At 31.4% G+C, this 13841-nt stretch overlaps 1 protein-coding gene across 1 annotated transcript; it reads right to left on the bottom strand.

The window, feature by feature from the left end:
* Positions 1-5342: 5342 nt before the first annotated feature.
* On the bottom strand, positions 5343-7818 carry LOC147403685 (cyclin-D3-1-like). Its single transcript, XM_086439369.1, has 6 exons — positions 7157-7818; positions 6594-6680; positions 6374-6472; positions 6016-6220; positions 5794-5918; positions 5343-5698 (listed from the first exon to the last, which is right to left on the bottom strand). The coding sequence occupies exons 1-6, from the start codon at positions 7487-7489 to the stop codon at positions 5447-5449; spliced, it is 1101 nt and encodes a 366-aa protein (XP_086295495.1). The 5' UTR covers positions 7490-7818; the 3' UTR covers positions 5343-5446.
* Positions 7819-13841: the final 6023 nt, after the last annotated feature.

The following is a 13841-nucleotide window of genomic DNA, read 5'->3' as shown; positions in this document are numbered from 1 at the left end:
GGTCCGCTGTCTTCATGGATACTTGGTTATTATATATATATCCTATTTAATAATATATAGAAATGGTCCGATTTGATAAACTGTGAAAAAAATATATATATGTAAATTATATTTATATTTTGTTTTAACATAAGATTTTTTATTCATATATGTACATCAACAGATATGAATTCTAATGTAGAGTTTTGATAAAAGAAAAAAAAAATCTCAGATGACTTTTATTGAATTGGTTTCAAGCCTAATCAAATCCTTATTAGATTGGTCCCAAATTGACCTTGATCCAAGCTTAGAATCGGGACCATTGACAATCCTAGAAAGAGCATTTCTTATACTTTTTCTACTCCTTTATTTTTATCTTTTAATATGATGAAGGTTATCTAGATTATTGACTATGGTTTTAAAATTGGGATTTTTATTTTATTTTTTAATAATTTGATCAGTACTAGCCAAGTTCTAAAGGGGCCCAATTCACATTGGAAAACTTGCAAGGAGCCCATCAAATCAAAATTGAATATATTCAAGTCAAAATTAAGGTTAATTAGATATATATATTATATTTGATTGATTATTTTATTTTTATTTTTTAATATATTGGTGGAGTCTTTTTGAATCTATATAAATCTATGATACCATCAATAATATAAATTAAATTAAATTTTCCACACCTTCCCATCTAAATCAAATCAGACTTAAAACCACTCAGTACCCACACCAACTCCTACTGCCCTGTCTGTCCTCTATGGGAAATGGGTTGTAGTCAGATGTGACACAGCATCATTTTTACTATTCTCAGTTATGTGTTCTCTCACTCTCACTCTCTCTCTCTCTCTCTCCATCCATATTCTAGGGTTGTCGGATCAGACCCAAAATCTGATCCAATAGCTTTGGGTCTGGATTGATATAGAGATTAGGGCTTTGATTAAGATCCAAATTGAGTACCTTAATGAGAGCTGCTATTGATACCCCCAATTTTTACTTATTACACTCTAATTTTAAAAAAAAGAAAAAAAAATAAGTGAATTTAAAAATAAGTAAAAGTTGGAGTGCCAATAGTATCATTCTCTTTATTTGATTGTAATTTTTTTTTAGGTTTAGGATTTTATGTGAGCATAATCCTAATTGTTAACTGAAATTTTTTGAATGAGTGTTACAATGTTCTAATATTGATTAATAACTTAGACCCAAATCTTAGTAAGTTTGAATGGTATCTTGATCTTTAATTTGTGTGAGGTAAATAATTTAAGAAATTGGAGTGTAATAAGTAAATGATGTGGTGCCAATAGCAACTCTTTTGTTTTAATTTATTAAATTTGGATCCTAATACTTAGATCCAAACCAATTCTTTTCAGATTAGTCATTAATCGAAGATCCGACCCAATCCGGGCTGGACCTATTGACAGCTCTACCCTACATTATATATATAACTAACAACCATTACTATCCCATTCAAAGAAATTGACAAAAGAATTAATTCTCAGATTTCTGACTCTCTTCCAGCCTTTACCCACCACCATCTCTCTCTCTCTCTCTCTCTCTCCTCCTCTTGAAAAGTTCTCTTGGGTCTTGTGCAGTCAAACACAAACCCCTCCCCTCTTGAGTGAACTGAGGCCTGTTTGGAAGCCCAAAGGTATTTAAGAAAAATCAAAAATAAATTTTTTACTCTCATTCACTTAAAAGGAAAAAAAAATTGCTATTGGCATGCAACTTTTACTTATTACACTTCAATTAAAAATAAAAAAAGGGATTTTTCCCAAAATGTGAGAAACTTATGTCTAAATTCCAATTTCAGTACATTATTCATTTTAATTCTCAAAACATGCATTTCGAGTGAATTCATCACTTTTATCATCAATGAATTCATTGGTATATCTACGAATTCATAGATATTATTAAAAATGATGAAGTCATGAATTCGTAGGTTATGAAAATGACGAATGCATGTTTTGGGAATTAAAATGAACAATGTATAGAACTCGAAATTTTGTCATATTCAATGAACAAAATGGAGATTCACCCAATAAAAATAATAAATGAATAATTGAGAATAAGTAAAAGTTGGGGTGCTAATAGAAGCTCATTTTTTGGGGGGTTAGATTTCTCATTTTTAGGTATAAGATTGTATATGAGTCGAAAATTTTGGAGGAACTCACCTCTTAACATAACACATGACTTTTTTGATTTATTTTACGCTTTTACCATCTTGTTAGTATTTGGGATACCTCCTTAGAAACACCATATGTAATTCAAAAGAGAGGGTTCTACCAAAATTTTGAAACGGGATGACTGCTTCAAAGTTTTTTGCCATTTTATATTGCATAATCTTAATAAATAATGACTAAAATTGTTTGAGTAAGTGTTATAATGTTTTGTAATAATAAGATTATAACTTAAGCTGAGCCCTTGTAATGTTTTAATCGTTAATTGGGACATTATAAATAATTGAAGAAATTTGGATGTAATAAGTAAAAGTTAGGGTACCAATAGCATCCATAAAAAAATTTGACTTTCGGACAAACGGTAAATCTAATTTTGCATTTTACAGGGGTAAACCTAATATCTCCAAATTTTTAAGGGGTTTTACTAAATTATCCACAAAAAGTCTCTTTTCCTGCCAAAGCTGGATTTGAAGTAACTTTAGCTATGGACAATAGAGATAATGCCAACTCATGAGACAAAGAAATGAAACAACAAATAGTAAATAAGATTTGAAAACTGACCAATTTGTGCAAATGTTATACTGTTATTTCTTTGACAAAGAGAGGCAAATGGCATGAGAGAGTTTACAATTTCAAGAATTTTGTCTTTTATCTTTTTCTTCTATTCCTCCCATTCTTTTGGCCCCCCATCCCTATCAAATATCAGCCTCATTGATGATTTCTAACCATTTGACTAGAGTAAAATCCTACCATCCACTATAAATTCTAAGATATTGAAATATCTTTAGTCTCAATTAATCCCTATAGTCACATGCCCCGACCCCACGAAACAATTTTCTTGTATTGGTAGCTAATATCATTATTACAATAAGACGATTGTCTCCTTAGTTGAAGACTTGAATTTTTATCCCAAAATTTTGTGGTTAGCTAAACAAAAATCATGTTCCACAATTCAACTCTATCTGGAGCGATGTATTATCATTTCAAGGGGCCTTAATCCATTATTAATAACTACGTTGTTATACACGTTCAAAAACCATGATTCAATGATTTGGGAGTCGATCTTTCATAGCAAATACTCCAGAGTTATTGCAACTGTCTTTCTACTTATTTTTGTTAATTTTAGAGATATCCCTCCACTTTTTTGTGGGAAAAAACTTTTTAAGTAGGCATCCCACTTCAAAATTTTGAACGAACCCTCTCCATTGAATTACACATTTATTCCAAATTTTGACGGTAATGTAAGAGCGTGAAATAACATGTCTTGTAATGAAGAGGGTTCCTTCAAAATTTTAAAGCAGCTTGCCCACTTCAAAGTCGGACTCTTTTAGGGGATTATTTGAGATAACCTTTTATTTTCAAGGTGATGAAATGTCCCCCCTTAACCTTGTTCTTCTATTATAAACTGATGTAAAATGACCTAAAGCAACAAACCTCTTCATTTTCAACCACTTAATTCCTTACCCTTTGATTTTTCTATAAAAAATTCCACCATCTTCTACCAGAAAAACATTTTCTCAAGAAATTGATGATGATTGGTTTTGAAAAGAAAAATTAAACATATTTGAGTCATTTTTAATTATATTTTTTTTGTAAAAAATAATAAATAGACACTCCAGAAGGGACGTGTTTCTAAATGCATCATAAATTTTGGGGTGATATTTAACCACCCATTTAGTAAAAATCCATAATTTTTAATGCACCTTCAGCCTCATAAAATGGACTCAAATCTTCAAGTTCGAGATCAAATTATCAAGATCAATCATTCAAATTGTCAATCTCAACAATTTGAATAATTGATCACAATGATTCATGTTCGATCACTGAGATCGAAGACTTAAAATCTTAGATCTCAACGGTTGCAAATTGTCTGTCTCGACAGCTTGAATCATCATCTCAATGATTGAAAGTGGGGTGAAGGGGGCACTGAGAAGAAAAAGTTAACAAATCAGACTATCAAGCAACTATCAAACAGTTAGGGGTATTTATAAAGAAACCCCTCTTCCAAGGTTCATTAATACTCCATTAATTTTACCAAAATGGGGTTATGTCCAATTCACCCATTCAAATATAAAGCTTCATAAATATTTACCAAAATGGGGCAATACATTGGAAGCTCCATAAAGACCACCACTTAACAGGACAATGAGACTGGTCTGCCTTAGACTGATTTCATCCGATACCCCCCAACAGATGATCACAGCCATTCATCAATCATCATTCTTACATCCAATCATCCAAATGGGTATCTTTCAAATGGTCATGGTGGATCCCCCTTAAGAATTTTTTTTTGAAAATGGTGAGCTTCACCTTGGCATGTGCATCACATTCACCTTTCTAGGTATATCCATGCAGAGTAAAGGACTGGTAGAGAGTACTTTAAATGTACTGCTTTTCTACATAGTATGTTATAAATTATATAATAATAAATCCAAGCAAACAATACATAATTATAATGATAATGTATCAAAAAGAGTATTAAAACAAGAGACAAAGAAAGAATAATTCCTCTATCATTTTTCAAAGTTTCTTTTTTTAAAAACAGAAACTGAAACTTCCAATACTGGGTCCCAATATTCCCTCCCCCACCACTACTCACTCCCACCTATAATATAAATATTACAGATTCTTCAAAGCATTTCTATGTTGCATTCCCAAGGTTTCTTCCAACTCATAACTCCTTTCTTTATCACCAGAGAGAGAGAGAGCAAAACCCAGATTCAAAAGCAGACACACAGTCAAACAAAGGGTGACAGTGATCCAGAAGACCCCAACAAAAAAAAAAAAAAGAAACAAATTTAATGACATAAATTATTTAATAAAACTTCTATTTCTTAAATATTTTTTAATGGAAACCCCCCAAAATTCTTACTCTCTTTTTTTTTTCTCACTGTTTTGGAGCTACTTTTTTTTTGGTTCCCCCAAAGGGAATGACTTTTCTAAATTTTTCAAAAAAAAAAAAAAAAAAGCTTGAAACAACAAATCCCCCACTCATTTCTTGATCCTTTTTCTTTCCTTCTCAATTTTTTTGTTTTTGTTGTTTTCTTAATAGAAGCTAAAAAACCTTCATCCCCACTCACAGCTTGGTGACTAATTATTCCAACTCTCCCTTCATTCTCTTTTTTTTTTTGGGCTAAATTATGCTGTACTTTTTTTTTCCCCTTTTTTTGTTTTTGTTTTTTTGTTTTTTTTTTTTGTGGGGGGGGGGGTTGTGATTGACCACATCAAAACTCTGATTCAACCAAACCAAAACTGAATTTGATTTGGTTGAGAAGTGAGAACTCAACCTCTCATGACCTAAAGACTACTTCAGATGATTTGCTTATCTTCCTCCTCTTTGGATCAGGACTTGAATGAGTAGAATTTGCACATGACCCAACTGTTAAATCATCACTTTTATAGCTCAAGCATGCAGCATCTAACACCCCAATTGGACTCTGTGGCACAGATGTAACTGAAGCCCCCCTACTATTTGCAACTTTAACAAACCCACTAAGCACTGAAACATTTTGGATCAATTCCACACATTTCAACAATCTCTCCTGCAAATCCAAGACAAAAATAGAATCAAATTCACAAAAATTATTAAATAGTTCACCATTTAGAAAACCCATTTTGGATTCATCAAGTTTATTACCTTTTCTACATGTTTGATCAAACAAGATGCAACCTTGTTTATGTCCACTGTTTGGGTTTCTCCTAATACACATATTGCCACTGATGCAGAAACCTCAGAAGGCCTAAATTCCAAGAATTCAATCCCTACATTTCCCATCAAACAATATATCAGACCTCAAATTCACCATTTAAAAAAAAATGGCTAGAAGAAGTTAAAAGAGAGACATATAGTGAGATAGACCTTTAATTGTGTTTAAGATGAGTTTAATGGATTGAGAGATGGATGATCTTGGTGGAGGATTATCGTCGTTGTTGATCTTCGAAAGGAAGTAATCTATGAAGGTGAAAGGAGTCACTGCTTGCATTCTCCATTTCAAAGTGCTCAACACTAAAAGCTCCATTCTTTGTATGGTTCTAGCTTCAAATACATATTTGGATTCCCCTATCTGGTGGAAACCAATTTCATCAGAACAATCAAATTCAAGTAAAATATAATAAAAGAAAAAGAAAAAAAATTAGAAAATGTAAAAATAATTCAAGAACATGTTAGATAAGTTGTGCAATTAAATACCATTTCATCTACATGTTTCTTTCTTCACCTGTAAATCTAAAGGCATAGGGACTTCAGTCTCCTCCATTTTGGCTGCTAGAGATAAACAAGCTACAGCTAATAATTGCATCATCCAAGCTTTACTTCTCTACAAATAATTAAAAACATAGAAAAATTAAATTAATAAAGGGAGAAACAAATTAGTAAAGTAACTCAAGATAATAAAGTAAAAATAAGAAGTCTTGGGGTGTTTTTTCTCTCTTACTTACTGGAAGTTCATAGACTGAAAGGAACCGATCCAAGTAATTAACAGATAAATAAGCACTCAAAGGTCCAAAATTGTAATAAGCATGAACCTGTTAAATTACCACCACACAAAAAAAAAAAAAAAAATTGTAACATTAATCATCAAAATAAACAAAAACCCATTGCAGAAACATCATCAAAATTGGAGAAATCAACATCCATTTATTGAAGAAGAAAAAAAAAGATCAAGTTGAGATTAATCATAGAAATGACCAAAAACAAAGAAAAATAAGAGAAGAAACTCAAAACCCCATTGAAACATACTGAGAATATCAACGTCAGTCATAAAAATGAAGATTAAAAGAAATTCATGAAACAAACCAAATGTGGGAATCAAAACCCATTACCCAAGCCCCATTTTTCACATTAATCATGAAAAGCATCTTCGATTAATCCAATAGTAGACTGAGACAATATTCATTTCAGAAAAATAAATCCCAAATCCTCCAACCACTCAAAAATCAAACAAAATCGGGAAACCCCATTTTAGAAAACCCATCAAAATCACAGAACACAACTAACCCACCTTCCCAATCCAATCAACAGCCTCCCTTCTAATCCCCAAATCCAAGTCCCCACATTGTAACCTGTTCAAGTAATCTTCTGTGGGCAAGTGTTCACATTCCCTTTGAACCATCAAACCGAAGCATTCCTCACTCTGCAATGAAAAACCCATCAAGAAAAAATCCCCATCTTTAAAAAAGCTTAGATTTTGATAATGGGTTTGATGGTTTTCTTGCCCGCAAACACCCCTCTCAAACTCATCTTCAACAACACCAAAATCATCAAAACACATGAGACTATTGTTGTCTTCTGCACAGAGAAGGCTTGAAGCTGTACAGTCAAAACTAGGTGCCATTGTTGAATCTCAAAACCCTCTCTAGTCTCTACCCCCAAAATATCTCTTTAAAGAGAAGAGAAAAACAAGATTTTCTCAGATATTGTAGATGCAAAAGACCAGCTTTCCTTCAACAGAGCTCTGGAGAGAGAGAGAGAAATCAGAGATTGTAGATGAAAAAGACCAGCTTTCCATCAACAGAGCTCTAGAGAGAGAGAGGTCTCAGCTATCAAAGAGGGTTGATGTTGATGAGACTAAAGACAAGAGAAGGAGAGTGACTTATGTAGGAAATGAGGATCTTTTTAGGGTACAAATGAGAGATTGGAAGAAGAAGGGCAAGAATTCGGAATTTTTATTTTTATTTTTTATAGAAATTTTAAAGAAAAAAATACTGAAGAAGAGATTCCACAGCACCAGGTGTTGGGTAAGTTATCCAACGTCTAACTTTACAGAAAAATGCCCTGACATGCCACCTGTACGTTAGGGTTAGCATTTAATTTTTTTTTCTAAATTTTACACGTGGCAATTTTTCCAGACTTGGTGTTGGGTAAGTAACTCAACGCCTGATGTACTGTTTAATATTTACAATATATATACATGATGACTATATGATTAGTGATGATCGAAACTATTGTCCATTAAATTGTTTTAGCCTTCATACAATCATCCTGCGAAGGACATATTCCCAAAGTTCCCTAACCGTTGATGTTCCACAGAAAAAATTGTTACGGATCTCTATGTTTATCTGACGGTAGAAATGATGTCCTCCTCAGGATGACAGAAACTTTTCCCTTGGTAACATAAGATGTCCTGCACATAAAAACGTGATTTAGTGGTGGATAGCTTTTCAAAATCCCTGTCACGGTCAAGTTAATTACAATTCATTGCCATTTATCTATTCCTAAAATACCCTCACGTCTTAGTAATTAATTATATAAAAAACTCATTGTAAATTAATGATTTTCAACCCTTTTAAGATTAATTAGAATTTTTAATGGATCAGGTTGGATCCCAAATTGGGGTTGATTAGGACCAATTTGATAGGAGGATGGTTGGAAAAGCTTGTAATTGATTTGATCAGCTTTAAACTGGACTTTTGTTTGATTCATTTTTTTTTATCAAATCTTCATATTAGGATGTAATCCAATAACAATTAAATCGGATTAGGATCAAATTAATTCCAAGTTGATCAATGACAATACCTTCATCCCAATATTTGGAAACCAATAGATTGAAAATATAAATAAAATTCACATATTCAGCAAATATATATATATATATATATATATCATTTACACAATTTCTCATATTTTATTTAATCGAAGACATGATTGATCTGAAACAATTTATATTTGATGCTTATGAAAATTCAATTCTCAATCCAGATCTGAAATTTATGGATTGGATCAAATTTTGAGTATGATCCAATCCATTGACATTCTTAAAATAAATTATATATTTTATTTTATCTTATTTCTCCTTTTGTAAATTAAAGGTTTTAGGAGGGTAAAAATGGTACAAAACAAGAGAAGGGTGCTTTGGTCAATGTGATGGGGAGAAGGGTAAGACAAATTTAGCATTTTTATGGGCAAAATAGGATTTTAATGTATAGTAATTTGAGTCAAAGTTGAAGGGTATAACCGTGAAATTAGTGAAATGTGACCATTTGAGTTAAAGTTAAAGGGTATAACCGTAAAATTAAGTGAAATGTGACCATTTGACCGTAGCTTTTGTTTTTTTTATCGTCTGAAGGTGACGCGTGCGCCCTGAGAACTCAGCAGATGACGAAAAACAGCGGGTTTTTTCAGAAATTACAATTATTATTGTTACTTTTGACCTTTCTCATACATACTTTATATTAAAATAATTTTCCGAATATACCCCCCATCAGTTATCAAAAGTTGAGGTCAAATTTAGGGTTAAATTAGAGAATCTCTTGTTTGTTGGACTAGGGTTTTATTATAACCTTTTTAAAGCCCAATAAGGGGAAAAAATATTTGTTTCATAACCTTCTCTAAACCTAATGGATTTTTTTTTTTTTTAATAATAATAATTATTGATGTCGATGATTGTGTGGATAAAACATTTTCTCATTTGTTTTTCAAATAAAATAATTTCTCTCTTTGTAGGAAGAAAACTCTAGTGTTATTCTCTCACAATTATCCTATTTTTATATTTTCTTGGTTGCAATCAAATATTAACTAATGATTTCAATAAAATTCATTTTCATTGGATCATTTTCCTACGAAATTGATTTTCTCGAGAGAAAAAATATATATTTTCAATCATCCAAACCCTGAAAAGTTTCTTCTTCTTATTCAAAGAAAAAAAATGATTTTCGTGTTCTAAAATTTATAATGTGATTTACATGTTTTGCTAGTGACGTTTCAATCATCTATAATATGTAACGTCGCACAATTCCTCCTTAATCTATACGTGCAGAGTAAGAGACTTACTTTTTTTCGATGACAACAATGCAACGTACATTCCAACATGCGCTAGTTGGATTCTCCATTCGATGTCCTGGAACTATTAAAATAAATAAAAGTGTCCACTTGGTAAGTTGGTAAAGTATCTGAGTGGTAATATTACAGTTGGATTAATACTAACATTCATCATTTAGTTTACTGAACTTCGTCTAATGCCAAGATTCGTGTTATTGTAAGTGAATTCATACCTATTTTATTTTATAATTAAAAAAAAAAAATTGAATTATGTTGAAGTGACCTCAAAGATTGACCTCATTTCGCACTTTATAGATGTGGAGGTGTGTACTAACCATATATGTTTTTTCATCAAGAAAGAGTGAAAAGCATCTATGGTTCTATGTGCACATCCACATCTGAAAAGTGCAAAATGAGGTCAATCCAGCATGACTCAAAAAATTAATATAAATATTTTTATTGATAATTGAAAATTGAGAAATACCACCAATTATTGTTTATAAATTGTTATAAACACTAATTATATAGTTCCAATACTAGCATAATCATAAATAAATAAAAAAACACGGTCTAAGCCTTATGCATTCATGGAGATCCCCCAATCTAATGCTTCTAATTTATTTATTTGTATTAATAATGTCTACGATTCTAATTGTTGGTATACGGATTGTCCATATCAAATGAAATTTTTAGTAATCTCTAAAACCATAGTTGTAGTTGAGATTTCATTCAAAGAAAAAGATATCAAATATTTGAAGTTTTTTTTTGTAATCTATACGGATGATCCGATTCACAAGGATCATGATTGGGAATTGTTTGATTTTAAAAGAGCTAATGTCCTTGTCTTCCTTTACAAAATTTCTAAAGCGTCCAAATTTATAATGATCTCTTCTTAAATCATTGGAAATAGATCATGGACTAATAATTATAGAAATTATTTATCAAATATACCCCATCAGTTATCAAAAGTTGAAGTCAAATTTAGGGTTAAATTTGAGAATCTCTTGTATGTTGGACTAGGGTTTTATTATAACTTTTTTAAAGCCCATTAAGGGGGAAAAAAATTGTTTCATGGACTAAACATTCTCTAAATCTAATGGATTTTTTTTTTTTTTTCAAAAAAACAAAATAAAAAAATTAATTATTGATGTCAATGATTGTGTGGATAAATCATTTTCTCATTTGTTTTCTAAAGAAAATAATTTCTCTCTTTGTAGGAAGAAAACACTAGTGTTATTCTCTCACAATTATCCTATTTTTTTTTATTTTTCTTGGTAGCAATCAAATATCAACCAATGATTTCATCAAATTCATTTCATTGGATCATTTCCCTAAGAAATTGATTTTCTCAAGAGAGGACAACAACAAAAAATCAATCATCAAACCCTAAAAGTTTCCTCTTCTTCTTTAAAGAAAAAAAAAATGATTTTCTTATTCTGAAATCTATAATATGATTTACATGTTTTTTAGTGACGTTTCGATGATCTGTAAAATGTAACGTCGCACGATTCCTCTTTAACCAATACATGTAGAATAGGAAGCCTATTTTTTTCAATGACAATAATGCAACGTACTTTCTAGCATGCGCTAACAACATAAACTAGCCGGATTCTTTGGTTGATATCCTAAAACTGTGAAAATAAATGAAAGTGTTCGCTTGGTAAGTTGGTCAAGTATTTGAGTGGTAATATTATAACTGGATTAATACTGACATTCATCGTTTAGAATGTACTTTGTCCAATGCCAAGACTCATGTTATTTTGAGTGAGTTCATACCTATTTTATTTATAATAAAAAAATGAATAATGCTGAATTGACCTCAAAGATTGACCTTATTTTGCACTTTGTTGATGTAGAGGTGCGTAGAAATCATATATGATTTTTCATCGAGATACAAGTGAAAAGTATCTATGGTTCTATGTGCACATCCACGTTTGAAAAGTGTGAAATGAGGTCAATCCAGCACGACTTAAAAAATTAATATAAATATTTTTATTGATAATTGAAAATTGAGAAACACCGTCTATTATTGTCTATAAATAGCTATAAACACCAATAACATAGTTCCAATACTAGCATAATCACCAAAAAACCACGGTCTAAGACTTCTGCAATCATCGAGATCCCCCAATCTAATGCTTTTAATTTATTTATTTGTATTGTTAATGTCAACGATTCTACTTGTTGGTATACGGATTGCCCATATTAAATGAAAATTTTAATAATCTCTGAAACCGTAGTTGTCATTGAGATTTCATTCAAAGAAAAAGATATCAAATATTTAGAGTTTTTTTTTGTAATTTATACGGATGATCCGATTCGCAAGGACTATGATTGGGAATTGTTTGATCTTAAAAGAGCCAATGTCCTTGTCTCCCTTTACAAAATTTCTAAAACATCCAAATTTATAACGATCTCGGACTTAAATCACTGGAAGCAGATCACGGGCTGATATTTGTAGAAATTATTTAATCAATTATATTTTTTATATATTTATGATAAATGTCATATGTCCAATTTTGTAATTGTCATAATTTCTAGGAAGGTATAATTGTTGAGTGGAGTGTGGACAATTTGATAAATTTATCTTTATGCCCTTGAGCTAAATCTAGGTACACTTGAAGGGTAAATAAGTAAATCCCACAAAATATGATAATTTTGGTAAAATGAATAATTACAAAATTGGGTAAAATAACCCTCTTTTTTTAAATTTAAAACATCGTGGCTGGCTCAGTAATTTTGTAAGATACTCCATTTTCTTAAAAACATCAAAACAAAAGAAACGATATTTCCACACCAACTTTTACTTACTACACACTATCCTTTTGATATTAAATATTTGTTACATGGGTTGGTTTGATTCAAGTAAAAGTTGGTGTGCTAATAGCAGCTATCTAAAATAAATATATACTCATAACTGTATCGTATCCATACCCGTATCATACCTATGTGCAGTAGTAATGTATGCGTGAGATGCCCCCCCACACCTACTCCCTTAAAATGCGCTCTATAAAATAGTAAAAGCTACAACAGATGTCACACTTCCATTGGTTAGCTAAAAGTCATATTTAGTACAAATGCCACGTAGCATATTAATTTGCACAATAAAATTAGAGATCTTTTATTAACACACCTTCTTTTACTTATAACATATTAATCCAATATCGTTTATGTCCAAGTTATTAGTGTGTTATAAGTAAAAGTTAAGTGTGCCAATAAATTCCCTCTAAGCTTAACTCTTCACTATGGGTCAGACCCATACAAGTATACCTATCAATGGATTGGATCCCGATCAGATTGGGTTCCATCAGGCCAATCTAATAAAGTCAGATCTAGGACCCATTTGATTGGAATCTGATCTGATAATGTTTCTATTAGATCTCAATATTAGGACTCAAATTCGGTTTAAATTATATCAAATCCAATTCCATAAACAAAGACTAATAAGCTTCCTATTTTGTTTGGGGTACATGATCCCAACCATTTAAATACAAAATCCAATGATTGAGATTTATCCGCGGGATGAGAGATGCATAAATCTCAATTATTGGATTTTGTATCTAAATAATTGAAATCATGTATTTTCCCATATGAGTAACGCATTTCAACCCGTTTGGTTATTTCAAATTTTATCCAATTGAGGAGGGTGTTTCAGATTCAATAGATTATCAAATCGGATCCTTAACAAAACCTCCTGAAAGCCATTAGATTGGAATGGATCGGATCTTTGTAGTCAAACCCAATCCATTGACAGCCCTCCATAGAACATTGGAATTCAAACCCACAATGAAAATTACTTATCACCGGTTTGAAATCACCAATCAAATTGATTTCTCACAACTCAACATAAAAGTGCCATGTGTCATTTTTGATAATGGGACCCATCTATATTCTATGGTCCTGGAGTCATGACAATAATAATCATGAAA

This window comes from Akebia trifoliata, chromosome 4 (assembly GCF_017979445.1).
Source record: "Akebia trifoliata isolate Shusen 1 chromosome 4, ASM1797944v1, whole genome shotgun sequence".
Taxonomy (NCBI): Eukaryota; Viridiplantae; Streptophyta; class Magnoliopsida; order Ranunculales; family Lardizabalaceae; genus Akebia; species Akebia trifoliata.
The sequence above is the reverse complement of the archived record's forward strand: the minus strand, read 5'-3'. Positions and strand labels throughout refer to the sequence as shown.